Genomic DNA, 25,774 nt, shown 5'->3' on the forward strand with positions numbered 1-25,774 from the left:
TGCTATCTGTTGTTTTTTGAGTTCCCAGTCACCGATTGTATTTGCAACAGAATAAAATGTTTATATGAAAATCCTGTTCCACTACTGGTGGTCGGTGTTAATTTTGAATGCTCCTGAACTCATTGATTCTCATATTTGGGTTTGTTTTTCTTCCAAAAGATGAGGAGGTCATTAAAAGGGTTTGTTTGTCAAATCACAAGCTCTTTCCAACTTGATGGTTTTTACGTTCTTCCTGTTAAAAGAAAAAAACACGAAACCAAGCACCCATCTTTCCTATCCCTCTTTCTACAAAGAACATGATTCAGAATTTTCATTTCCTGCCCAACTTCTGGAGGCAAGCTGTTCCACTGACTAATTGTTCTCACTGTCAGGAAATTTCTCCTTATTTCTAAGTTGCTTCTCTCCTTGATTCGTTTCCATCAATTGCTTCTTGTTCTACCCTCAGGTGCTTTGGAGAATAGGTTGACTCCTTCTTCTTTCTGGCAAACCCAGAGATATTGGAAGACTGCTATCATGTCTCCCCTGGTCCTTCTTTTCATCAAACTTGCCATGTCCAATTCCTGCAACAGTTCTTCATACTTTTCAGCCTCCAGGTCCCCTAATCATCTTTGTTGCTCTTCTCTGCACTCTTTCTAGAGTCTCAACAACCTTTTTGCATCGTGGTGAACAAAACTAAATGCAGTATTCCAAGTGTGGCCTTACCAAAGCCTTATAAAGTGGTATTAACACTTCATGTAATCTATGATTCTATTCCACTGTTAATGCAGCCTAGAACTGTGTTGGCTTTTTTGGCAGCTGCTGCACACAGCTGGCTCCTATTTAAGTGATTGTCCGCTCGGACTTCAAGATCCCTCTCACAGTTACTACTGTTGAGCAATGTACCATATATACTGCACCTGTGCGTTCTTTTTTCTTGCCTAAATGTAGAACCTGGCTTTTTTCACCATTGAATTTCATTTTGTTAGACAAAAAATAGCTTAAAATTTAGAAAACCTTTCCTCACTTTAAAGCCCAGCATAGCTAAGCCTGTGGGCTTAATCCCCCAGGTCCACATCTGCTACAACATCTGGCTAGTTATCACTGTGTAGAAGGAAACAGCACGAGCGCAACCATGCACTCCCATGTCTCTCAGACAAGACAATGCCCCAGGGAACCTACTGCCATTAAATCTGCCTATTGCCTTTTCCCACCGTTACTACTGTTGAACAAGGTACCACATATACGGTACCTGGGTGTTTTGTTTTTCTTGCCTAAATTTAGAACCTGAGTTTTTTCACCATTGAATTTCATTGTGTTAGATAGCGCCCATTGTTCAGGTTTGTCAAAATCCTTCTGGAGTGTTAGCTGTTCCTGCCAGTTTGGTGTCATATTTTCATGTATTCCTAGGCAATTTTTCTTTAGGAGGCCAGAAGAAATTGCCAACACCCCACTCTATCAAATATTAGAGGAAAATTGGGGAAAACTCCCCATTCATGGGTTCAGTTAGATCAGGGTTGGGTTCCACTTACCTTCCCTACTGGATCACATTGTGATGGAAGTGCGTGTTTTGTGTGTACATGCTCCCTTCGCTAGCTCAGGTTTCCTTGTTTCATCACATAAAACATGGAGCATGGAGCACCGGTCATCGCTGCTGGTTCAGGGAGTGGTGTTAAATTTCCGGTTCCAGTTGAGAATCGGTCTGAAATGGCGGACTTAGACCAAGGTTTCTCAGCCTTGGCAAATTTAAGATATGTGGACCAAAACTCCCAGAATACTCCAGGCTGCAGGGATGGACTTCAACTCCCAGAATTCTCCAGCCACCATGGATCAACTTCAACTTTCTGAATTGAATTTCAAAATTCTGGGAGTTGAAGTCCACATGTCTTAAAGTCGCTAGAGTTGAGAAACATTGCTTTGGGCTCTTCTGAAGAAACTCCATCCAAGAATCTGGAATTTTCCTCAGTTTACACCTAAGCCAGAATTGTTTTTGCAAGATCCAGAATCAAAAATCTCTTTGTGACTTTTTCTTTTTCCATTTAGGTAATTTCTCTCTCTCTCTCTCTCTCTCTCTTTTTTAAAATCCATATCGTATTGAAAGGAAGCACACCACTGAATTAAACATCATGCAACCCAGTCAAGCTTGCTGACAACAATTCTTTTCCCCGCCATCTATTAAATCACCTATTTCATTGTTGTTATTATTTTTTCCTACCGTATAAAATTAATTTGGGAACCATTTGCCCTTTGGGCAAATGGTTTTCGGTACATTGCTTCAATCTTTTATTAAAGAAAGAGACTCAGGTGAATACACCTATGGGTGTAATCATTAGCCAAGAAAGGAAAACACCACATCAGTCCAAGATTTGAATTGCTTCTTCAAACATGCATTTAGGAACTAGTTGATCGCTAACTAGGAATCATCAAGTTGACACCTTTATTATTTCTTTTCTTTTTTTTTTACTTTTGGACAAAAACGAAGTAGATTCAGATAAAAAAGCTGGCTTGGAAATACCAGCCATCTTCTTTGCTATGGGGTTTTATTTATTTATGAGCATTACTGAATCCCCATTTCTGCCAGTTTTCAAAAATGGCTGGTTGGGGAATTCTGGGAGTTGAAGTTTACCCATCTTCAAGTTGCCGAGCTCAAGAACTTTATGCTCTATAAAGTTCTCCATCTGTGATATAGGTAGGAGCAGGTCTGTTTGGCAGGTGACACTTTTTAAGTGAATCCTACAGGATAAGAATTCAGCTGTTACAAATCAAGCGTCTCATTTTTATTGGCAGAATTTCAATTAGTAGGAAAATACTACTGGCTTTAGCTGACCCTGTTGATAGTTTGTTATCAGTTCTCTTTTACTCTCTAACTCTCTCTCTTTTTAAAAAAGTCTATTGCTTTATTTCTATTTTTGTTTGTGCTGTATTTATACTATTGTTGTATTTTATTTGCTATCTATTGTTTTTTGAGTTCCCAGTCACTGATTGTATTTGCGACAGAATAAAATGTTTGTATGAAAATCCTGTTCCACTACTGGTGGTCGGTGTTAATTTTGAATGTAAACTTTAAATAATTCCCGACCAAAAGTTTAACGTAGAGGATATCACACATGTGTGTCTCTTCAACTATGGAAATTCTCAATCATCTAAGTCAAGGTTGCCCCAAAAGTGTCTTTCCAAAAGGAAACTGCACCTTCTTGGTTTTGCTAAACATTTTCATAGGAAGAAACCCCAGGTTGCAGGAACTGGGCATGGATAGTCTAGCAGCGAGGAGGTCCAGGATAGCAGTCTTCAAATACTTCAGGGGCTGCCACAGGGAGGAGGGGAGTGTCGCATTATTTTCCAAAGCACCAGAGGGCCAGACAAGGAGCAATGGTTGGAGTGGGTCTTCTCCGGGTCCCGTCAACTAAACAATGCTGCTTGGCGGGACCCAGGGGAAGAGCCTTCTCTGTGGCGGCCCCGGCCCTCTGGAACCAACTCACCCCAGAGATTAGAATTGCCCGCACCCTCCTTGCCTTTCGTAAGCTACTTATAAAACCCTCCTCTGCTGCCAGGCGTGGGGGAATTGAGATACTCTTTCCCCCTAGGCCTTTACAATTTTATGCATGTATGTTTGGTTTTTATATTAATGGGTTTTTAATCGTTTTTATTATTGGATTATTATTGTATGCTGTCTTATTATTGCTGTTAGCCGCCCCGAGTCTACGGAGAGGGGCAGCATACAAATCAAATCAAATGAATGAATGAATGAATGAATGAATGAATGAATGAATGAATAAGTAAATAAGTAAATAAGTAAATAAGTAAATAAGTAAATAAGTAAATAAGTAAATAAGTAAATAAGTAAATAAGTAAATAAGTAAATAAGTAAGGAAGCAAGGAAGCAAGGAAGCAAGGAAGCAAGGAAGCAAGGAAGCAAGGAAGCAAGGAAGCAAGGAAGCAAGGAAGCAAGGAAGCAAGGAAGCAAGGAAGCAAGGAAGCAAGGAAGCAAGGAAGGAAGGAAGCAAGGAAGGAAGGAAGGAAGGAAAGAAGGAAGGAAGGAAGGAAGGAAGGAGGCAGGCAGGCAGGCAGGCAGGCAGGCTATAGCTGTCCAATGAGAGATTCAACATGGAAATAAGGAGGAACTTTCTGAGGGCAAGAGTGACCAATCAGTGGAACGGCTTGTCTGCAGAGGTGGTGAATGCTCCAACACTAGAGACTTTCAAGAAAAGACTGGATTGCTATTGGACTAGTGTGGTGTAGGGTCTCCTGCACCAGCAGGTTTTGGACTAGATGACCTGCAAGGTCCCTTCCGACTCTAATAATAAAATAAAAGCAAAGAATTGCTTCACCATTCCCCCAAAGCAGGCTGGTCCAATGTGGGGAATCGGACATGGCTCTTAACATGCCAAAAGGATGAGGCCCATGACAGCAGAGACGATGTGATCACTCACCAGGACTGAGAGATTAAAGCAGGGAGGCTGCGTGAAAGGCCACCGATCAATAGCCTCTCCTGTCTCGAATGAGGAGTGCATGTCTACGAGTCTACAGAGAGGGGCGGCATACAAATCCAATAAATAAATAAATAAATAAATAAATGTCAAGCCCCCTTCCGAAAGGGTCTGCGACAAGAGAGGCTGACTGATGGGGAGGAGGTTGTGTTAGAAGGTCACAGGGCAGAACATCTCTTGCAGATTCACGGATCGGGAGCTTGAGATGCCTCAGCCAAAGCTTGACTTCCTTCGGCAAGTTTATGGGTCTTCCTGTCTTCTTTTCTGGAGACCCACCTTAGAAAAGAGAAGGGCCTTCTTCGCCATGATGATATCATCCAGACCATAATTCCCATCCCCAACGTCATAGTACATACTCTACTCTACTCTACTCTACTCTATTCTTTCCATTCCAATATTCTATTCTTTCTAATACAGTGGTACCTCATGATACGAACTTAATTGGTTCCAGGAGGAGGTTCGTAAGGTGAAAAGTCCGTAAGATGAAACAATGTTTCCCATAGGAATCAATGTAAAAGCAAATAATGGGTGCAAATCCTTCAGGAAAATCCCAAACTTTAGAAGGGAGGCAAACAGAGGGCAGGGAGGAGCAGCTAAAGGGGGCGGGTGGAAGAAGCAAGGCTAGGCTAAAGGGTGAATGGGAAGGAAGAAAGGCAAGGGGGCGCCCCTCCCTTTTCTTTCTTCAAAAGACACCCTTTCAGTGCCTCTGCAAGCACATTGTTCTCTGCAAACTCTTTCCCCCTCCAAGCCGCCCCTCCCTTTTCTTTCTTCAAAAGACACCCTTTCAGTGCCTTTGCAAGCACGTTGTTCTCTGCAAAATCTTTCCTCCTCCAAGCCGCCCCTCCCTTTCTTCAAAAAAAGGGGGGGAAAAGAAACCCCTTCATCCCAGCAACAGCTGCTTGGGTTCGTAAGGTGAAAATAGTTCGGAAGAAGAGGCAAAAAAATCTTAAACACCGGGTTCGTATCTTGAAAAGTTCGTTAGAAGAGGCGTTCGTAAGATGAGGTACCACTGTATTCTGTTCTATTCTATTCTATTCTATTCTTTTCTTGACTTACATAATAATAAATCTAGGCTTAATTGTGGTCGTAGGTCCAGAAGTACCTTACACTGTCCTTAGAAGATCACAATTCTGCTCGAGCATTTTTCCTCCGGCACCCCAACCAACCAAACTTTCGCTGATTTTCTTCGATATTACAGACAGATGAATGATGTCAGGCTCAAATCATCGTTCATCCCCCACCCCCTGTGGAAAGTGGGGGGGGAGGAGGGGGCAGAGCCAAAACCTCTGTTGAGAATCACTCATCCTTCCTAATAATGAGAGCTGTCACCATGGACTGCTTGTGAGGAAATGATTTCCTTGGTAAATATTTCGGCTTCTAACTGATTTATAGGTTTGGGGGAGGGCGGCTGAGAGTGAAGATGGGGCGGGGGGGTGTTGGGGGGAAGACAAACAGCCTCCGAACTTCATTGGCTCACAAGAGACCTTGGTAAAGTGGAGCTTTCTACTGGGGGGGGGTTGTCTGGATGAGCAAAACGAGAGGGGGGGGGGTTTGCCCTGAGTTAGCGTGGATTCTCACCTCTGTTGTTGCTGCTGTTGACCTTGAGCATATAGGTCCTACAGTACAGTGCAGGTAAGTCCTCGTGTTACAACCGCAACAGTGCCCCAATTGAAACATTCGTTAAGCCAAGTTTGCTCCGGTTTATGGCTTCCCGTGCCGCAATCGTTAAGGTAATGAGCCGAGATGGCGCAGTGGGTAGAGTGCAGTACTGCAGGCCACTAAAAGCTGACTGTAGATCTGTAGGTCAGCGGTTCAAATCTCATCAACGGCTCAAGGTTGACTCAGCCTTCCATCCTTCCGAGGGGGGTCAAATGAGGAGCCAGATTGTGAGGGCAACATGCTGGCTCTGTTTAAAAAAGGTGCTATGGCTAACATGTTGTAAGTTACTGAGTCTAAAGAGAAGGGCAACAAAAATTTGAATGAATGAATGAATAAATAAATATATAAACAAACAAGCAAGAAAGCAAGCAAACAAACAAACAAACAAACAAACAAACAAACCATTCCATTTATTAAATCAGTTACATGGTTGTTAAGTGAATCTGGCTCTCCATCCCATTGACTTGCAAAAGGGGACCAGGTGACCCTGGGACAAAGCAACCTACATGGGGCTACCCTTGAAAAGTGTTCGGAGACTGCAGATAGTCCAGAATGCAGCTGCGGGAGCTGTCATAGGTGTTCCTCGGTACGCCCATATAACACCAATACTCCGCATGCTGCACTGGCTACCAATTAGTCTCCCGTCACAATTCAAAGTGTTGGTTATCAACTATAAAGCCCTATGTGGCTTAGCGCCTGTCTATTTACTGGACCGTAACTCCTGCCACATACCTCCCAGAGGCCTATTAGGTCGCACAGAATCGGCCTCCTCTGGGTCCCATGGACTAAACAATGTAGGTTGGGGGGACCGCGGAGGAGGGCCTATTCTGTTGCCACCTCTCTCTCTCTCTCTTTCTCTCTCTCCTTCTCTTTCTCCCTCTCCCTCTCTCTTTTCTCTCTCTCTTTCTCTCTCTCTCTTTTTTCTCTCTCCCTTTTTTCTCTCTTTCTTTCTCTCTCTCTCTCTTTCTCTCTCTCCCTCCCCTCTCTCTGTATATATATGTATATATTCTGTTGGAACACCCTGGTATATTGAAGGATGTCACAGTTCCTTTTTTCCTATATTATATTTATATAATATAATATATTTATATATATCCAGGTGACCAGAACTATACATAGCATTCCAAGTGTGGACTCGTCAGTTCAGTACACAGTTGGTACTATCACTCCATGCTATACTGACTTGACCATAAGGCAACAATGAGACATCGAAAGACCACCGTCCCTAGAGTTAGGTCAATCCCACTGGTCTTCTCTTCAGGTCTTATCAATCTTTCCCCTTTCACGCTTGTCCTTTTGGCTCATGGGGGCAATTGTAAGCCCGAGCGGGCAACCGTATAAACTTCCTCAAACAAAGAAATTGGTTACAGCATGTCCCCTGGCATCTGAAAGCAAACAGCATCTTTTCAAGTGCTGGGAAGCAATTAACCCATTAGAAAGAGAGCAGATAATTTCATTTTCTGGTCTCTCCTCCTTTCTTCCTTTCCTTCCTGGACCTTTGCTCCAGTCTTTGTCGGATGCATCGTTCTGTAAGGCCTGGAGATGCTCCCAGCACACTCATTTCCTACCCAGGGTTTCTCCAGATGGAGGGCATGTGTTTGAAAACAGGCTCCACCGAGAGGATGTCTGTTCCGGATCAGGAGAGGGAGAGGGATGCCAGGGTTTTGCAGGCTCTGTTCCTTTTCCTTGGGATGACCTCTTAGGGACACATTTCTGCTTGGAAAGCAAACGGCCGAATCTTTGGCTCATTTTTTCTTACCGTGGTTTGTTCATCAAGGCTTCTGAAAGGGGACCACCAGTTGCAGCATTATTATTATTATTATTATTATTATTATTATTATTATTATTATTAATTAGATTTGTATGCCGCCTCTCTCCGCAGACTCGGGGCGGCTCACAGCAGTGACAAAAGCAATATACAGTAGTCCCTCGCTATACCGCGCTTCACCTACTGCGGCTTCACTTCATCGCGGGTTTCTGAGGAAGTTGATCAGCAGATTTAAATAGCCCGCGGAACTCGATCGGCAGGGTTTTTTAAAAAAAAAAAATCTAAAATTGTAAATACTGTATTTAAATACTGTATCTAAAATAAATACTGTGTGGGAAGGGTTTATAAACACTTAAAACAATGAAAACGTACCAAACAATTACAATATAAATACTTAAATAAGTACTATCAGTCGATAAATTCCCCATCGGCGATTTCACCTATCGTGGCCAGGTCTGGAACGTAACACCAGCGATAGGTGAGGGACTACTGTACATTGACAAATCAAATAATTCAAAATCTAAAATAACACACTTGTACATTTAAAAATCTAAAAGCAAAGAACCCCAATATAAAAAACATACATGCAGTCGTATCATGCACTAAAACTACATAGGCAGGGGGAGATGTCTCAGTTCCCCCACGCTTGACGACAGAGGTGGGTTTTAAGGAGTTTACGAAAGGCAAGGAGGGTCGGGGCAGTTCTAATCTCTGGAGGGAGCTGATTCCAGAGGGTCGGGGCCGCCACAGAGAAGGCTCTTCCCCTGGGTCCTGCCAGACGACATAGTTTAGTCGACAGGACCCGGAGACAGTGTTCTCTCTAAATTTTTTTTGGGGTGGGCGGAAAAGTATAGTGTCTGAGCGGCAGTCCCTTCGGGACTGGGTGACACAGAAATAATAATAAAATTTCCCTCTCGGCTTCTGGGCAGGTTTGGAAAACTCTGAGTTGATGATGATTTTTAAGTGAGCGATTGCTCACCTGCTCAGCTTAGAGGGAACTATGCCCGGAGAAGACCAACTCTGTGGGACCTGACCGGTCACTGGGATTCGTGCGGCAGAAGGCGGTCTTGCAGATATCCTGGTCCGGTGCCATGAAGGGCTTTATAGGTCATAACCAACACTTTGAATTGTGACCGGAAACCGATTGGCAACCAATGCAGACTGCGGAGTGTTGGTGTAAGATGGGCATATTTAGGGAAGCCCATGATAGCTCTCACAGCTGCATTCTGCACGATCTGAAGTTTCCGAACACTTTTCAAAGGTAGCCCCATGTAGAGAGTGTTACAGTAGTCGAGCCTCGAGGTGATGAGGGCATGAGTGACTGTGAGCAGTGAGTCCCGGTCCAAATAGGGCTGCAACTGGTGCACCAGGCGGACCTGGGCAAACGCCCCCCTCGCCACAGCTGAATTCCCACGAGCCTTTAAAAAAAACGAACAATATTATATAATACCAATTGGAAGGGACCTTGGAGGTCTTCTAGTCCAACCCCCTGCTTAGGCAGGAAACCCTACACTGTTTCAGACAGATGGTTATCCAGCATCTTCTTAAAAAACTTCCAGTGTTGGGGCATTCAAAACTTCTGTGAGCCGCCCTGAGTCCCCGGAGAGTGGCGGCATACAAATCCAATTAAATCTTAAATCTTCTGGAGACAAGTTGTTTCACTGATTCATTGTTCTAACTGCCAGGAAATTTCTCCTTAGTTCTAAGTTGCTTCTCTCCTTGATTAGTTTCCACACATTGCTTCTTGTTCTGTCCTCAGGTGCTTTGGAGAATAGTTTGTCTCCCTCTTCTTTGTGGTAACCCCTCAAATATTGGAAGGCTGCTGTCATGTCTCCCCTAGTTTTAATCCAGTTCCTACAACCGTTCTTTGTATATTTTAGCTTTCAGTCCCCTAATCATTTTATTTATTTATTTATTTATTTATTTTGTCCAATACACAATGAGGGTTTTAGTGGATATATATCTATATACACATAGTAAAATATATGATGAAGGTTATAGAGGAGATACTCATAGTAAAATATATCTAAGAAATAACAGAAAAGAAGATATAGTAATAGAACATATCAATGAAAGAATAGATTAAGAGATATAGGAATAGAGGAAAGGTATAGGAGATATAGGAGAGCAATAGGACAGGGGACGGAAGGCACTCTAGTGCACTTGTACTCGCCCCTTACTGACCTCTTAGGAATCTGGAGAGGTCAACCATAGATAATCTAAGGGTAAATTGTTGGGGGTTTGGGGATGACACTATGGAGTCCGGTAATGAGGTCCACGCTTCGACAACTCGGTTACTGAAGTCATATTTTTTACAGTCAAGTTTGGAGCGGTTAATATTAAGTTTAAATCTGTTGTGTGCTCTTGTGTGGTTGTGGTTGAAGCTGAAGTAGTGGCCGACAGGCAGGATGTTGCAGCATATGATCTTGTGGGCAATACTTAGATCTTGTTTAAGGCGTCTTAGTTCTAGGCTTTCTAGGCCCGGGATTGAAAGTCTAGTCTCGTAGGGTATTCTGTTTCGAGTGGAGGAGTGAAGGGCTCTTCTGGTGAAGTATCTTTGGACATTTTCAAGAGTGTTGATGTCTGAGATATGATATGGGTTCCAAAAGGATGAGCTGTATTCGAGGATGGGTCTGGCAAATCATCTTTGTTGCTCTTCTCTGCACTCTTTCTAGACTGAGTCTCAATATCCTTTTTGCATCGTGGCGACTAGTGATGGGCGAACTGAACCCGCACAATTCGGGTCCGTATCGAATTTTGCAGTGTTCGGTATGCCGATCACGAACCCGAAATGTTTCCAAAGTTCGGAGTCGTGTTCGGTGTTCAGAACTTTGATGTCACCGGCAGGTTGCTAAGGACGCCAAGGTGATCCTGGATTCCATGGAATCCAGGAAGTGATCACCTTGGCGTCCTTAACAACCTGCCGGTGACGTCAAAGCCCCGTCCCCGGAATCTCTTCGTGGGAGGGATTCCCCAGCTCCTTCAAAGGGCGGTCCTTTCACGTAAAAATAAACATGTTTATTTTTACATGAAAAGACTGCCCTTTGCTTGCAGCGCTGCTGCGGCGTCCTTTCAGGTAAAAATAACAATGTTTATTTTTACGTGAAGACCTCCCTTTGAAGGAGCTGGGGATGGAATCCAGGAAGTGATCCCCTTGGCGTCCTTAGCAACCTGCCGGTGACATCAAAGCTCCGCCCCCAGAATCTCTTCCTGGGAGGGATTCCCCCTTTGGGTTTGAGTTCGGGTTCGGTTCGGATTCGGCCGAATTTTGCGTAAAATTGCGTAAAAACACCGTTGGGTTCGCCCATCACTAGTGGCGACCAAAACTGAATGCAGGATTCCAAGTGTGGCCATACTAAGGCATTATAAAGTAGTATCAACACATGATCTTGATTCTATCTTTCTGTTAATGAAGCCCAGAACCGTGTTGGCTCTTTTGGCAGCTGCTGCACAGATGGGACAATCCACATGAGATGGATTGATGTTCAGTCTTCTTTCGTAGCAAGTTTCCCCAACCTTATCTATTTTAAGATGTGTGGATTTCAACTCCCAGAATATGGCTGGGGTTTTCTGGGATTGGAAGTCCCCACATCTTAAAATGGGTAAGTAACCGAGGTGGCGCAGTGGGTAGAGTGCCGTACTGTAGATCACTAAAACTGTCTTCTAGATCTGCAGGTCAGTGGTTCAAATCTCATCACCTGCTCAAGGTTGACTCAGCCTTCCATCCTTCCGAGGTGGGTAAAGTGAGGACCCGGATTATGGGGGCAATAGGCTGGTTCTATTTAAAAAGTGCTATTGCTAACATGTTGTAAGCCGCCTTGAGTCTAAGGAGAAGGGCGACATAAAAAAAATCAAGTAAATAAATAAAATAAATGTTGATGGCAGCAAGAATACAAATTGAACAAGAAATTGAAAGATACTTTGATTCCTACAACAGATCAATGCCTTGCAAAAGTTAATGGAGTTAACAGAGAGGCAAAATGGGCTGCTTTCATTAAAGGAAAGAACACGATTTAATTTTGTTTCTACCCAGAAACCACTTTTAGATTTTGTGCTTGAGCTGGGGGGGAAAATGAAACTTTTATTTTGGGTTTTGCAGATTAGGTAGGTTTGTTGAAATGGCTAGTTAGTATACATTATTATATAAAAGTAAAAAGTTGACATTACTATCTTATTCTACTGCACCAAAAAGAATCTATACTTTTCTTTTCTTCATTACCCTAAACTTTTTTCCCCTTTTCCTCCCTTATTCTCCCCTTATTTTCATTTTTCTTTCTATTATTTATTTTCATCCACTAATGAAATATCTGAAATTGGGGGGGAAAATGGGGAGGAAATAATAGATAATTGATATATACACAGTAACTGAATTGAAACATGCCTGGGATAAACATATATCCATTGTAAGGTAAAATACAGAAAATAGTATAAGGGCAGACTAGATGGATCATGAGGTTTTTTTCTGCTGTCAGTCTTCTATGTTTCTATGAAATGCTGGATGATGGTTTGTTGAATAACCTGCATCCAGCAGGTTTTGTGCAAACATGCTAGTTGATGAACTGTAGGCTACAAGTCTGCGGAGAGGGGAGGCATATAAATCCAATAAATCTAATCTAATCTACAAAATATTCTGGATAGAACTGTAGAACTGCCCTGAGCCCAAACAAACAGAATCATCTCGTGCTAAACAATATACGATCCCAGGCTTATTAAATATGTGCCAACAGCACAGCTTTTGCAGATGTGTGATACATTTTTGGACCACCAAGAAAAGCAATGAAAAAAGTCCCACGAAGGAGCAGAATGCAGGTAGCTTTTAATGATCAAATTCTCCCAGGATAAAAGTTGGGCTCCTACCACATCCTACGCATTGTGGCTGCTCGGTGTGGTGTGACAATCTCATTAGCTGGTTGGTAACCATGGCTGGTGACTTAGTACAATATGTGCTCGGTGTTGCTGCTTTCAGCAAGTGGTAATCTGGGGTGCTGCTGAGGGAACCCTCAAAGCTACAAACAAGCAAATTATAGTGTGGTTAAAACGTGTGAATCCAGATATTTTGTTTTGTTTTTTAGTGTCCTTTTCTGTACATTAATGAATGCCTGCAGAACTTGTGTATGTATGTGAGGTTAACTAGGTGAGCTTAGTTAAGATGTTCAGGTTTTAATATTCCTTGCAACCTTTTCATTTCCCCCCAAAATATACCTGCTGTTATTTCGACTAAAAATTGATTTCCCAATAGTGGAAGTCCCATTTCTCAAGTCTCTCTCTTCTTGCCAAAAGGATTCTGGTTTGTTTTTGTGTCCCCCCCGCCCCCCCAGAAAATAGAAAATGTCTCTATTTTTCAGAAGGATTCAGCCCTATTATATCTGGGAGCACAATCACTAATATTGTCATGTTTACTCAAAGTCTGGCATCATTTGTTATCTTAATGGGAAAGTTAAGCAATACTCTCGTTCCGTTTTAAAAAAAAAAATCATTGGCAATTCTGAAACTACTGGATTTTGTCATTCCACTCACATATTTATTTGTTTAATCCTCCCATTTCATATGCGTCTCCAGACTGATGAAAAAATAAAGTATCTTCCAGCCTTACAGTACATACACACACACCTCACAAAAAGACAGGATAGGAAAAATGAACAAGAATTTTCCGGGGGCTCATATCCAACATTGCAATGACTTTAGTCTCTCTTGCTGCAACTTGGTAGAAAGGCTGCTATTTAAATGGGGCTTCAGGGGGGCTGAGCTCACTTTAAACAACTAATTCCCATCAAACTGTCTATGCCCGGGGATGCCAAACCTAGTAGAGCTATATTACCTGTTATCCTTTTCATCTGCCCTGCTCCTCATTTCCTTAGATTCTTATGACTAACATGCTGTTGTATCTCATGATTTATGCTGATTGCTTTCATTTAGTATCGTGTTATGGTTTATGTTGACTGCTTATTTAGTATCCTATGACTATCACTGAGTGATGTCTGAGATTTATGATTATATTTTATGATTATGCTTATCACTTGTTGCTTGTATGTACACCGAGAGCTTATGCACCAGAGACAAATTCCTTGGGTAGCTTCTCTTCTCTTCTCTCCCCTCTCCTCTGTTCCCCTCTTTCTCTTCTCTTCTCTTCCCTTCCCTTCCCTACCTCTCTCCTCTCTTCCCATCTTTCGCTTCTCTTCTCTTTTGTTCTCTTTTCTTCTTTTCTCCTCTCTTATAATGTTCTCTTCTCTTCTCCTCTCCTATAATGTTCTCTTCCCTTCCCTTCCCTTCCCTCCCCTCTCCTCTGTTCCCATCTTTCTCTTCTCTTCTCTTCTCTTCCCTTCCCTTCCCTACCTCTCTCCTCTCTTCCCATCTTTCTCTTCTCGTCTCTTTTGTTCTCTTTTCTTCTTTTCTCCTCTCTTATAATGTTCTCTTCTCTTCTCCTCTCCTATAATGTTCTCTTCCCTTCCCTTCCCTTCCCTCCCCTCTCCTCTGTTCCCATCTTTCTCTTCTCTTCTCTTCTCTTCCCTTCCCTTCCCTACCTCTCTCCTCTCTTCCCATCTTTCTCTTCTCTTCTCTTTTGTTCTCTTTTCTTCTTTTCTCCTCTCTTATAATGTTCTCTTCTCTTCTCCTCTCCTATAATGTTCTCTTCCCTTCCCTTCCCTTCCCTCCCCTCTCCTCTGTTCCCATCTTTCTCTTCTCTTCTCTTCTCTTCCCTTCCCTTCCCTACCTCTCTCCTCTCTTCCCATCTTTCTCTTCTCGTCTCTTTTGTTCTCTTTTCTTCTTTTCTCCTCTCTTATAATGTTCTCTTCTCTTCTCCTCTCCTATAATGTTCTCTTCCCTTCCCTTCCCTTCCCTCCCCTCTCCTCTGTTCCCATCTTTCTCTTCTCTTCTCTTCTCTTCCCTTCCCTTCCCTACCTCTCTCCTCTCTTCCCATCTTTCTCTTCTCGTCTCTTTTGTTCTCTTTTCTTCTTTTCTCCTCTCTTATAATGTTCTCTTCTCTTCTCCTCTCCTATAATGTTCTCTTCCCTTCCCTTCCCTTCCCTCCCCTCTCCTCTGTTCCCATCTTTCTCTTCTCTTCTCTTCTCTTCCCTTCCCTTCCCTACCTCTCTCCTCTCTTCCCATCTTTCTCTTCTCTTCTCTTTTGTTCTCTTTTCTTCTTTTCTCCTCTCTTATAATGTTCTCTTCCCTTCCCTTCCCTTCCCTCCCCTCTCCTCTGTTCCCATCTTTCTCTTCTCTTCTCTTCTCTTCCCTTCCCTTCCCTACCTCTCTCCTCTCTTCCCATCTTTCTCTTCTCGTCTCTTTTGTTCTCTTTTCTTCTTTTCTCCTCTCTTATAATGTTCTCTTCTCTTCTCCTCTCCTATAATGTTCTCTTCCCTTCCCTTCCCTTCCCTCCCCTCTCCTCTGTTCCCATCTTTCTCTTCTCTTCTCTTCCCTTCCCTTCCCTACCTCTCTCCTCTCTTCCCATCTTTCCCTTCTCGTCTCTTTTGTTCTCTTTTGTTCTCTTTTCTTCTTTTCTCCTCTCCTATAATGTTCTCTTCTCTTCTCCTCTCCTATAATGTTCTCTTCCCTTCCCTTCCCTCCCCTCTCCTCTGTTCCCATCTTTCTCTTCTCTTCTCTTCTCTTCCCTTCCCTTCCCTACCTCTCTCCTCTCTTCCCATCTTTCTCTTCTCGTCTCTTTTGTTCTCTTTTCTTCTTTTCTCCTCTCTTATAATGTTCTCTTCTCTTCTCCTCTCCTATAATGTTCTCTTCCCTTCCCTTCCCTTCCCTCCCCTCTCCTCTGTTCCCATCTTTCTCTTCTCTTCTCTTCTCTTCCCTTCCCTTCCCTACCTCTCTCCTCTCTTCCCATCTTTCTCTTCTCGTCTCTTTTGTTCTCTTTTCTTCTTTTCTCCTCTCTTATAATGTTCTCTTCTCTTCTCCTCTCCTATAATGTTCTCTTCCCTTCCCTTCCCTTCCCTTCCCTTCCCTTCCCTCCCCTCTCCTCTGTTCCCATCTTTCTCTTCTCTTCTCTTCCCTTCCCTTCCCTACCTCTCTCCTCTCTTCCCATCTTTCCCTTCTCGTCTCTTTTGTTCTCTTTTGTTCTCTTTTCTTCTTTTCTCCTCTCCTATAATGTTCTCTTCCCTTCCCTTCCCTCCCCTCTCCTCTGTTCCCATCTTTCTCTTCTCTTCTCCTCTCCTATAATGTTCTCTTCTCTTCTCTTCCCTTCCCCCATCCTCTGCCCTCCCCTCCCCTATAATCTCTCTTCTCTTCCCCTGCCCTCTCCTATCTTCCCATCTTTCCCATCTTTCCCATCTTTCTCTTCTTTTCCCTTCCCTTCCTTACCTCTCTCTTCTCTTCCCATCTTTCTCTTCTCGTCTCTTTTGTTCTCTTTTGTTCTCTTCTTTTCTCCTCTCCTATAATGTTCTCTTCTCCTCTCCTATAATCTTCTCTTCTCTTCTCTTCCCTTCCCTTCCCTTTCCTCCCTTCCCCTCCTCTGCCCTTCCCTCCCCTATAATCTCTCTTCTCTTTCCCTCCCCTCCCCTCTCTTCCTATCTTTCTCTTCTTTTCCCTTCCCTTCCTTTCTCCCCTCCCCTCCCCTCCCCTCCTATTCTATTCTGCTCTAATTCTAATTCTAATTCTACTTATTCTAATTCTATTTCTAATTCTAATTCTATTCGCAACTGTGTTATATATTTATGACGGTTGCAGTGTCCTGGAGTTGTGTGATTCCCCTTTTGTGGTCTTCTGACAAGCGAAGTCAACGTGGAAGCCAGATTCACTGTAACAGTCCTGTTACTAATTTAACAACTGCAGTGATTCGCTTAGCAACCATGGCCCGAAAGGTGATAAAACACCATTTTAACAAACCATGTGTTAAAATTCACTTAACAAATGTCTCGCTTAGCGAAAGAAATTAGAAAAGAAATTGTGGTAGTAAATCAGGGGGGCCTTGTACAGCTGCATCATATGGCTGGAAGGGACCTTGGAGGTCTTCTAGCCTAACCCCCCGCCCCCCCTGGTCCAAGGCAGGATGGAAAGGGCATTTTACCATGTACGGTGGACTCCAAAAATAAGGCCCAAGAAAGGAGTAGAGACCCAAGGACCCTTTCCTCCTAGAAATCTCATTTTAGCCGATCATCTGATTGTTCGTTCCATCTCCTCTGGCTTTCGGCCTCCGAATATCCTTCCGCTGAGGATATTAACAAGGTTTTTGCACCGGGGTCCTGCAACTCAGCCGAGCAGCCTGTTTGCAAACAGAACTTCTGTCAGGAAGGAGCAAAACGACCTGCAGACAGAGACAAATTGCGGTGCTGATTCTTAAAACCTGTTTCCCTGGTGTCGAAAGGGCAGGGGAAGTGGGCTCGTGCCAGGCCTGCCATCAATCAGGATTCATTGGCCAGACAAGACAAATTGGTGCACTTTCCTGGAGAAATTAGCCATGTGGGAAGAAGGGGGTCGCATCCTGCCTCTCCACGGGCCAAGCTGAAAAATGTTCGCCACAAGAGGGCGGAAAGCACTGAGATTGGGGAGAAATTCACACTCTGGCTCCTTTGCAAAATTTACTTCTTTCCTCCTTGAGACTGGAGCAGAGAGAGAGAGAGAGGGAGGGAGAGGGAGGGAGGAAGGGAGAGAGAGAGGGAGGGAGAGAGAGAGAGAGAGAGAGAGATTGATTGACTTCAGATCCTCTCCTTTGCAAAAACCCTGGGGTCCTCTAGGAGCTAGAAGAGGAAGGCCACAAACAATAGTAGTACCGTGTTTCTCTGAAAATAAGACATCCATAAATACGCCCATGTCACACCAACACTCCGCAGTCTGCACTGGTTGCCGATCAGTTTCCGGTCACAATTCAAAGTGTTGGTTATGACCCATAAAGCCCTTCATGGCACCGGGCCAGAATATCTCTGGGACCGCCTTCTGCCGCACGAATCCCAGCGACCGATTAGGTCCCACAGAGTTGGCCTTCTCCGGGTCCCGTCAACTAAACAATGTTGTTTGGCGGGACCCAGGGGAAGAGCCTTCTCTGTGGCGGCCCCAACCCTTTGGAACCAACTCCCCCCAGATATCAGAGTTGCCCCCACCCTCCTAGCCTTTCGTAAACTCCTTAAAACCCACCTCTGTCGTCAGGCATGGGGGAATTGACATTTTCCCTCCCCCTAGGCTTATAAAAATTATGCATGGTGTGCTAGTATGTATGATTGGTCTCTAAATTGGGGTTTTAAATTAACTTAAATATTAGATTTGTTTACATTGTATTATTATTGCTGTGAGCTGTCCCGAGTCTGCGGAGAGGGGTGGCATACAAATCTGATTAATAAATAAATAAATACATCCCCCAAAAGACATCCTCCATGATAGCAGGGTACCAATATCTCAGGGGGTTGCCACAAAGAAGAGGGAGTCAAGCTATACTCCAAAGCACCTGAAGGCGGGACAATAAACAATGGGTGGAAACTAATCAAGGAGAGAAGCAACCTAGAAAAATTTCCTGACAGTTAGAACAATTAACCAGTGCAACAGCTTGCCTCCAGAAGTTGTGAATGCCCCAACACTGTAAGTTTTTAAGAAGATGTTGGATAACCCATCTGTCTGAAGTAGTGTAGGGTTTCCTGCCTAAGCAGGGGGTTGGACTAGAAGACCTCCAAGGTCCCTTCCAACTCGTTGTTGCTGTTGTTGTTATTAATAACTTCCCATATCTACTGACATGTACCAAATTCTCCCATTGCTTGAGTTATTATTATTGTTGTTGTGAGCTGCCCCGAGTCCTCGGAGAGAGATGGCATACAAACCAAATTATTATTATTATTAATTATTATTATTCTTTTGCATGGCATAAAACAGCAGAATTTGTGCTCCGTTATTATTTATTTATTATGTCCCCTTTTAAGTTTTCAGTTTAGTAAAGAATCACCAGAGAGAAAACCAAACAGGACTTAATCTAGTGATTTGGCTGTTAACTGTAATTGCCCCCTGGATTTCATAAAACTCCAGAGGTTGGCTGTATTAATATATCAGCCTTTTAGTGCAAACAAGCAACAGGAGAGGATGGTTGTATTCATTATTAACTTGAATTTGTCTACTTAATCAGGACAGGTGTCTTTAGTAAAAAACAACTCCCTGATCAAATTACAGTGTTATAAAATCGAGGTGGTCCCTGAGTTCAGGCTGTCCTCATAACATGAAATAGAAACATAGAAACATAGAAGTCTGACGGCAGAAAAAGACCTCATGGTCCATCTAGTCTGCCCTTATACTATTTTCTGTATTTTATCTTAGGATGGATATATGTTTATCCCAGGCATGTTTAAATTCAGTTACTGTGGATTTATCTACCACGTCTGCTGGAAGTTTGTTCCAAGGATCTACTACTCTTTCAGTAAAATAATATTTTCTCATGTTGCTTTTGATCTTTCCCCAAACTAACTTCAGATTGTGTCCCCTTGTTCTTGTGTTCACTTTCCTATTAAAAACACTTCCCTCCTGGACCTTATTTAACCCTTTAATATATTTAAATGTTTCGATCATGTCCCCCCTTTTCCTTCTGTCCTCCAGACTATACAGATTGAGTTCATTAAGTCTTTCCTGATATTTTTTTATGCTTAAGACCTTCCACCATTCTTGTAGCCCGTCTTTGGACCCGTTCAATTTTGTCAATATCTTTTTGTAGGTGAGGTCTCCAGAACTGAACACAGTATTCCAAATGTGGTCTCACCAGCATTCTATATAGCAGGATCATAATCTCCCTCTTCCTGCTTGTTATACCTCTAGCTATGCAGCCAAGCATCCTACTTGCTTTCCCTACCGCCTGGCTGCACTGTTCACCCATTTTGAGACTGTCAGAAATCACTACCCCTAAATCCTTTTCTTTTGAAGTTTTTGCTAACACAGAACTGCCAATACAATACTCAGATTGAGGATTCCTTTTCCCCAAGTGCATTATTTTACTTTTATTTTACTTTTCCCCAAGTGCATTATTTTAATAAAGTAGAAGAAAAGGGAGGAGGTGGGTGAAGGGGGGAAAAAGAACCAGGATAAGAATCAAACACCAGATTATTCTTTAAAAAAAAACTTTATTAGGATTTCCCCTTTAAAATCAACGTATAAAAAGGACATAAAAAAACACTTAAGACAAACACAAACATAGTAACCACTAATTACTTTTACAGCTTTTATCATAATATTTTCATAAATATTTACACTTTAAAATATTGCTATTTTTGTTTTGACTATCACTATTGCTTACACAATTTTGTATTCAATGAGTTGAATCTTCTAATATGTTTTCAATATCTGTTTCTTCCATTTTAATTACATACATGTCTATTTATTTACATAGAAAAAAGAAAAAAGAACCTTTACATATTCTTCCATGATAATCCAAATGTATAACCAAATTTATAATCAAATTTGAACTTTTTAAATATTGTTTTAACCACTTTGTCCCATGCTTCATATAATTCCAATTCTTCTTTATTATGTATCATGTATCTCCATTATTAATTTGCACATTTTCGGCACATTCAAAAAATTTTCATTGAGGATGAGGATCAGTTTTTCAACTGGGCATAAACAATCCTGGCCGCAGTAGTTATATGGAGTATTATATATCTATCCTCTTTTGTAATCTTTCCTCTAAAAATTCCCAGCAGCTCTGGCTTCAAATCAATCCACTGTTTTAAAATTTCCTCCAACCAGTTTTTGATTTTGTTCCAATATAATTTAACTTTAGAGCACATCCACCAGAGATGGTAATAAGTCCCTTCCTCCTTATTGCATTTCCAACATTTGGGAGACACCAGTCCAGCGAAGGCCGGTAACCGGAACAGTAAGGTGCTCCGTTCCAGTAGTAATTTTTGGGGTGCGTGCGCAGCTGCACGCCCCTGACGCATGCCCTTGTGCCCCTGCGTGAGATTTTGCTTCTGCACATGTGCAGCAAGCAAAATTTTGTGTGAAAACGCTCACGCAAGCAAGATTTCAGCAATTTTCACCGATTTTTTGCTTCTGTGCATGAGCAACCAAAGGCCTGGAGCCACCACAGAGAAGGCTCTTCCCCAAGGTCCCTCCAGCCAACGTTGTTTGGCAGACGGGACCTCGAGAAGGCTAACTCTGTGGGCCCTTATGGCTTCAGTGAGGTATGAGACATAGAATATCTTCGAGACCACCTTCTGCCACACGAATCCCAGCAGCTGGTTAGGTCCCACAGAGTTGGCCTTCTCTGGGTCCCGTCGACTAAACAATGTCAGCTGGCGGGACCCAGGGAAAGAGCCTTCTCTGTGGCGGCCCCGACCCTCTGGAACCAGCTGCCCCCAGAGATTAGGATTGCCCCCACCCTCCTTGCCTTTCCTAAACTCCTTAAAACCCACCTCTGCCGTCAGGCATGGGGGAACTGAGATATCTCCCCTTGCCTATGTAGTTTTATGTATGGTATGTTTGTGTGTATGCTTTTAAAATAATAGGATTTTAGACTTTTAATATTAGATTTGTTATTTTAGACTTTTAATATTAGATTTGTTACTGTATATTACTACTGTGAGCCGCCCCGAGTCTGCGGAGAGGTGCGGCATACAAATCTAATAAATAATAATAATAAAATAATAATAATATTCCAAATATTATGGAATGTGGACCATCAGTTTGGTCTTTGCCCACATTTTGTCATGACCAGATTTGGATTTCTAAGGTGTGTGGACATCCTTGGATAACCTAACCAGGGCTTTTTCTTCTTTCTGTAAACTTCGGACCTCTGTTGACTGCCCTGTTTCTGTGAACCCTAAAAAGCTCTTCTCTCCTGGTGATCCTTCCTCACAACTCGTTTCCCATTCTTCCTTCCCTCCCTCCCAGGGTCAAGAAGAAGGACAAGCCCCTGAACCTCAAGATTCACAACAGCGTGGGGAGCTGCGAGAACATCCCTGCCCAGCGCTCTCCTCTCCTGCCCGAACGGTCCTTGAGGTCCTTTTTCGTGGCACATCCTCCCTTCCTGCCTTCCACTCCTCCGGTCCATACGGATGGCATGTTCTCCACAAGTAAGTCGGACTTGGAGGGTAGTTCTGGGGGGAAGGAGAAGAGGGGAGACACACACACACACACACACAGGTTGGGCATGGGTCTTCCGAGCCAGTCTTGACTTTGTAATTGTGATTCAGTTCAATCATCTGGAGAACAGAAGGGAAAGCGGGGGACATGATTGAAACATTTAAATATGTTAAAAGGTTAAATAAGGTTCAGGAGGGGAGTGCTTTTAATAGGAGAGTGAACCCAAGAACAAGGGGGCACAATCTGAGGTTAGTTGGGGGAAAGATCAGAAGCAAGGTGAGAAAATATTATTTGACTGAAAGAGTAGTAGATGCTTGGAACAAACGTCCAGCAGACGTGGTTGGTAAGTCCACATGCCTGGGATAAACATAGGTCCATCCTACAGGAACTCAATAATTCTGATAAGACTCCTACCTCACCCGATCATCTTCTTCCATAGGACCAGATCAATAGCCTTAAGCCTTGCTGATGCCTACAGAGCCAATGGCGGATGGATGGGGTAGAGGTCTTCTGCTTGAGCAGCAGGTTGGACTAGAAGACCTTCAAGGTCCCTTTAAACTCAATAATTTATTTATTTATTTATTGGATTTGTATGCCGCCCCTCTCCGCAGACTCGGGGCGGCTAACAACAGTAATAAAACAGTGTATAACAATAATCCAATACTAAAAACAGTTAAAAACCCATTATATAAAAACCAATCATACATACAGACATACTATGCATAAAATTTTAAAAGCCTAGGGGGAAAGTGTATCTCAATTCCCCCATGCCTGGTGGCAGAGGTGGGTTTTAAGCAGCTTACGAAAGGCAAGGAGGGTGGGGGCAATTCTAATCTCTGGGGGGAGTTGGTTCCAGAGGGCCGGTGCCGCCACAGAGAAGGCTCTTCCCCTGGGTCCCGCCAAGCAACATTGTTTGGTTGACGGGACCTGGAGAAGACCCACTCTGTGGGACCTAACTGGTCAATGATTCTCCCCCCAGGGTAATGGACGGACAGATGGAATTGTCCTTGGGAGGCAAGACCCACAGCCATCTTGTCTGGGTTGAGTTTGAGTTTGTTGACACCCATCCAGGCCCCAACAGCCTCCAGGCACCGGCACATCACTTCCACTGCTTCTAATAAGACTCCTACCTCACCCGATTATCTTCCTCCACAGGACCAGATCAATAGCCTTAACCCTTGCTGATGCCTACAGAGGTTGGACTAGAAGACCTCCAAGGTCCCTTCCAGCTCTGTTACGCAGCTGTTAGCCAGCCCTACTCATCCCAAGTTAATTGACACGACAGACCAGGAGACGCTCCGTCGTCAGGCTCTTGACAGCACTGTCTTGCCTTCTGCATCGGCGTGTCAGTCCCGTCCTTCCCCTTGACAGTCTTGGCAGAGAGAAAAACAACCGTGCAGCGGAAGCCAGCTAACAGGAGGAGACATCCAGATGGAAAGGGTCAAGACACCATGGCTGTTGTCTGCCCTGGGGGGGAGCGGGCGCTAAGGTTTCCCTTCAGGGGGGGGGGGGGGTGCCGCCGACATCCGTTACGATGCAGCCTGGCCCAGATTGCCAAGCTAAGTTTTTCCCTCTTGGCACTTGGGGGGTTACTGGCATTCATCTCGAGTTGAGTGGCAGCTGCTGGGGAGGATCTCCTGGGGTCCTTGGGGCAGCTTTGGCATCTTGTGTTACCTGATGGCATCTTTTCCTTGCCCTATTTACGAGGTACCGATAACGGAGAAATATTTGTAGCTCAGGGTTGAGATGAGGAGTTCTGGGTGCTCTTGGAGCTTGGAGGCTTCCTTGCAGATGTTTCATATTATTATTATTATTATTATTATTATTATTATTATTATTATTATTATTATTATTATTATTATTGAAACATAGAAGACTGACGGCAGAAAAAGACCTCATGGTCCATCTAGTCTGCCCGTATACTATTTCTTGTATTTTATCTTAGGATGGATATATGTTTATCCCGGGCTTATACTATTTCCTGTATTTTATCTTAGGATGGATATACAGTATGTTTATCCCGGGCATGTTTAAATTCAGTGACTGTGGATTTACCAACCACGTCTGCTGGAAGTTTGTTCCAAGGATCTACTACTCTTTCAGTGAAATAATATTTTCTCAAGTTGCTTTTGATCTTTCCCCCAACTAACTTCAGATTGTGTCCCCTTGCTCTTGTGTTCACTTTCCTATTATTATTATTATTATTATTATTATTATTATTATTATTAATTAGATTTGTATGCCGCCCCTCTCCGTAGACTCGGGGCGGCTCACAGCAACAATAAAACAGTGTACAACAAATCTAATAATTTAAAAAACACTAAAAAAAACCCTTATTTAAAAAGCAAGACATACACACAAACATACCATGCATAAACTGTATAGGCCCGGGGGAGCAGTGTTCCCTCTAATTTTTTGGGGGGGTGGGCGGAAAAGTATAGTGTCTGAGCGGCAGTCCCTTCGGGACTGGGCAGCACAGAAATAATAAATAAATAAATAAATAAATAAATAAATAAATAAATAAATAAATAAATAAATAAATAAATAAATAAATACTGTGTGTCTATAACAGTGAGCTCATAATAGGGCAACTCTATCAATATCAAAATGCCTCTTAAATAGTTGAGCTAGTTTCAAACTAGATTTTGATTTTCTTTCTCTCTTCCTTACTCCCATTCTTTTTCTTTCTCTTTTCCTTCCTCTCTTTTTTCTATCTGTTTCTCTTTCTTCCTCTCTTCCTCTCTCTCTCCTTCCCTCTCTTTCCCTCTCAGCTTCTGGGCAGGTTTCCAAAACTCTGAGTTGATGATGATTTTTAAGTGAGCGATTGCTCACTGCTCAGCTTAGAGGGAACTATGCGGGGGAGATGTCTCAATTCCTCCATGCCTGGTGGCAGAGGTGGGTTTTAAGGAGTTTACGAAAGGCAAGGAGGGTAGGGGCAGTTCTAATCTCCGGAGGGAGCTGGTTCCAAAGGGCCAGGGCCACCACAGACAAGGCTCTTCCCCTGGGTCCCGCCAGGCGACATTGTTTAGTTGACGGGACCCGAGAAGATCCACTCTGTGGGACCTAACTGGTCGCTGGGATTCATGCGGCAGAAGGCGGTCCCAGAGATATTCTGGTCTGATGCCATGAAGGGCTTTATAGGTCATAACCAACACTTTGAATTGTGACCGGAAACTGATCAGCAACCAATGCAGACTGCGGAGTGTTGGTGTAACATGGGCATTCCTGGGAAAGCCCATGATTGCTCTCACAGCTGCATAACCCCACTAGGTAACATCATCAGTGTTAGAAAGGAGTGGAGTTTGCAGAGAGGAGGAGGAGGAGGAGGCAGAGGAGGAGGAGGAGGAGGAGGAGGAAGATGACAACTGTGCAGTCCTTGGTGTTCTCTGAGCTTGGTTGTTTTCTTGCAGATGTTTTCATGACCCAAACTACATAACACCATCAGTGCCAGTTACCTAGTAACTAGCTCAGAGAGCACCAAGGAACCCTATTTATAAGGCCCTTCGAGAGAGAGGAAAAGGGAGAGAGAATGAAAAAGAGAGGGCAAGAGAAATAAGAGAGAGAGAGAGAGAAGGAGAGAGAATGAACAAAAGAGAACAAGAGGGAGAACAAACAAGTGAAAACAAGGCAGAGAGAGAAAGAGAGAGAGAAAGAAAGGGAGAGATATGGAGAATGATCAAGAGAGAGTGAGAAAGAGAGAGAACGAAAGAAAGAGAATGAACAAGAGAGAGAAGAGAGAAAGAAAAGGAGAGAATGAACAAGAGAAAACAAGAGAGACAGACAAACAAGTGAAAACAAGACAGAGAGAGAAAGAAAGAGAGAGAGAGAGAAAGGGAGAGAGATGGAGAATGAACAAGAGAGAGTGAGAGAGAAAGAAAGAGACAGAGAATGAAAG

General features: G+C 43.2%; 1 protein-coding gene across 1 annotated transcript in view; it reads left to right on the forward strand.

Moving 5' to 3' along the window:
* The window catches only part of KSR2 (kinase suppressor of ras 2), a 111,549-nt gene that overhangs the window by 30,496 nt on the left and 55,279 nt on the right, over positions 1-25,774 (forward strand). The window contains exon 3 of the mRNA XM_070762003.1: positions 21,688-21,869. Within this exon, the coding sequence (XP_070618104.1) occupies positions 21,688-21,869 (182 nt within the window). The remainder of the gene's footprint in view (positions 1-21,687; positions 21,870-25,774) is intronic.

This window comes from Erythrolamprus reginae, chromosome 10 (assembly GCF_031021105.1).
Source record: "Erythrolamprus reginae isolate rEryReg1 chromosome 10, rEryReg1.hap1, whole genome shotgun sequence".
NCBI lineage: Eukaryota > Metazoa > Chordata > Lepidosauria > Squamata > Dipsadidae > Erythrolamprus > Erythrolamprus reginae.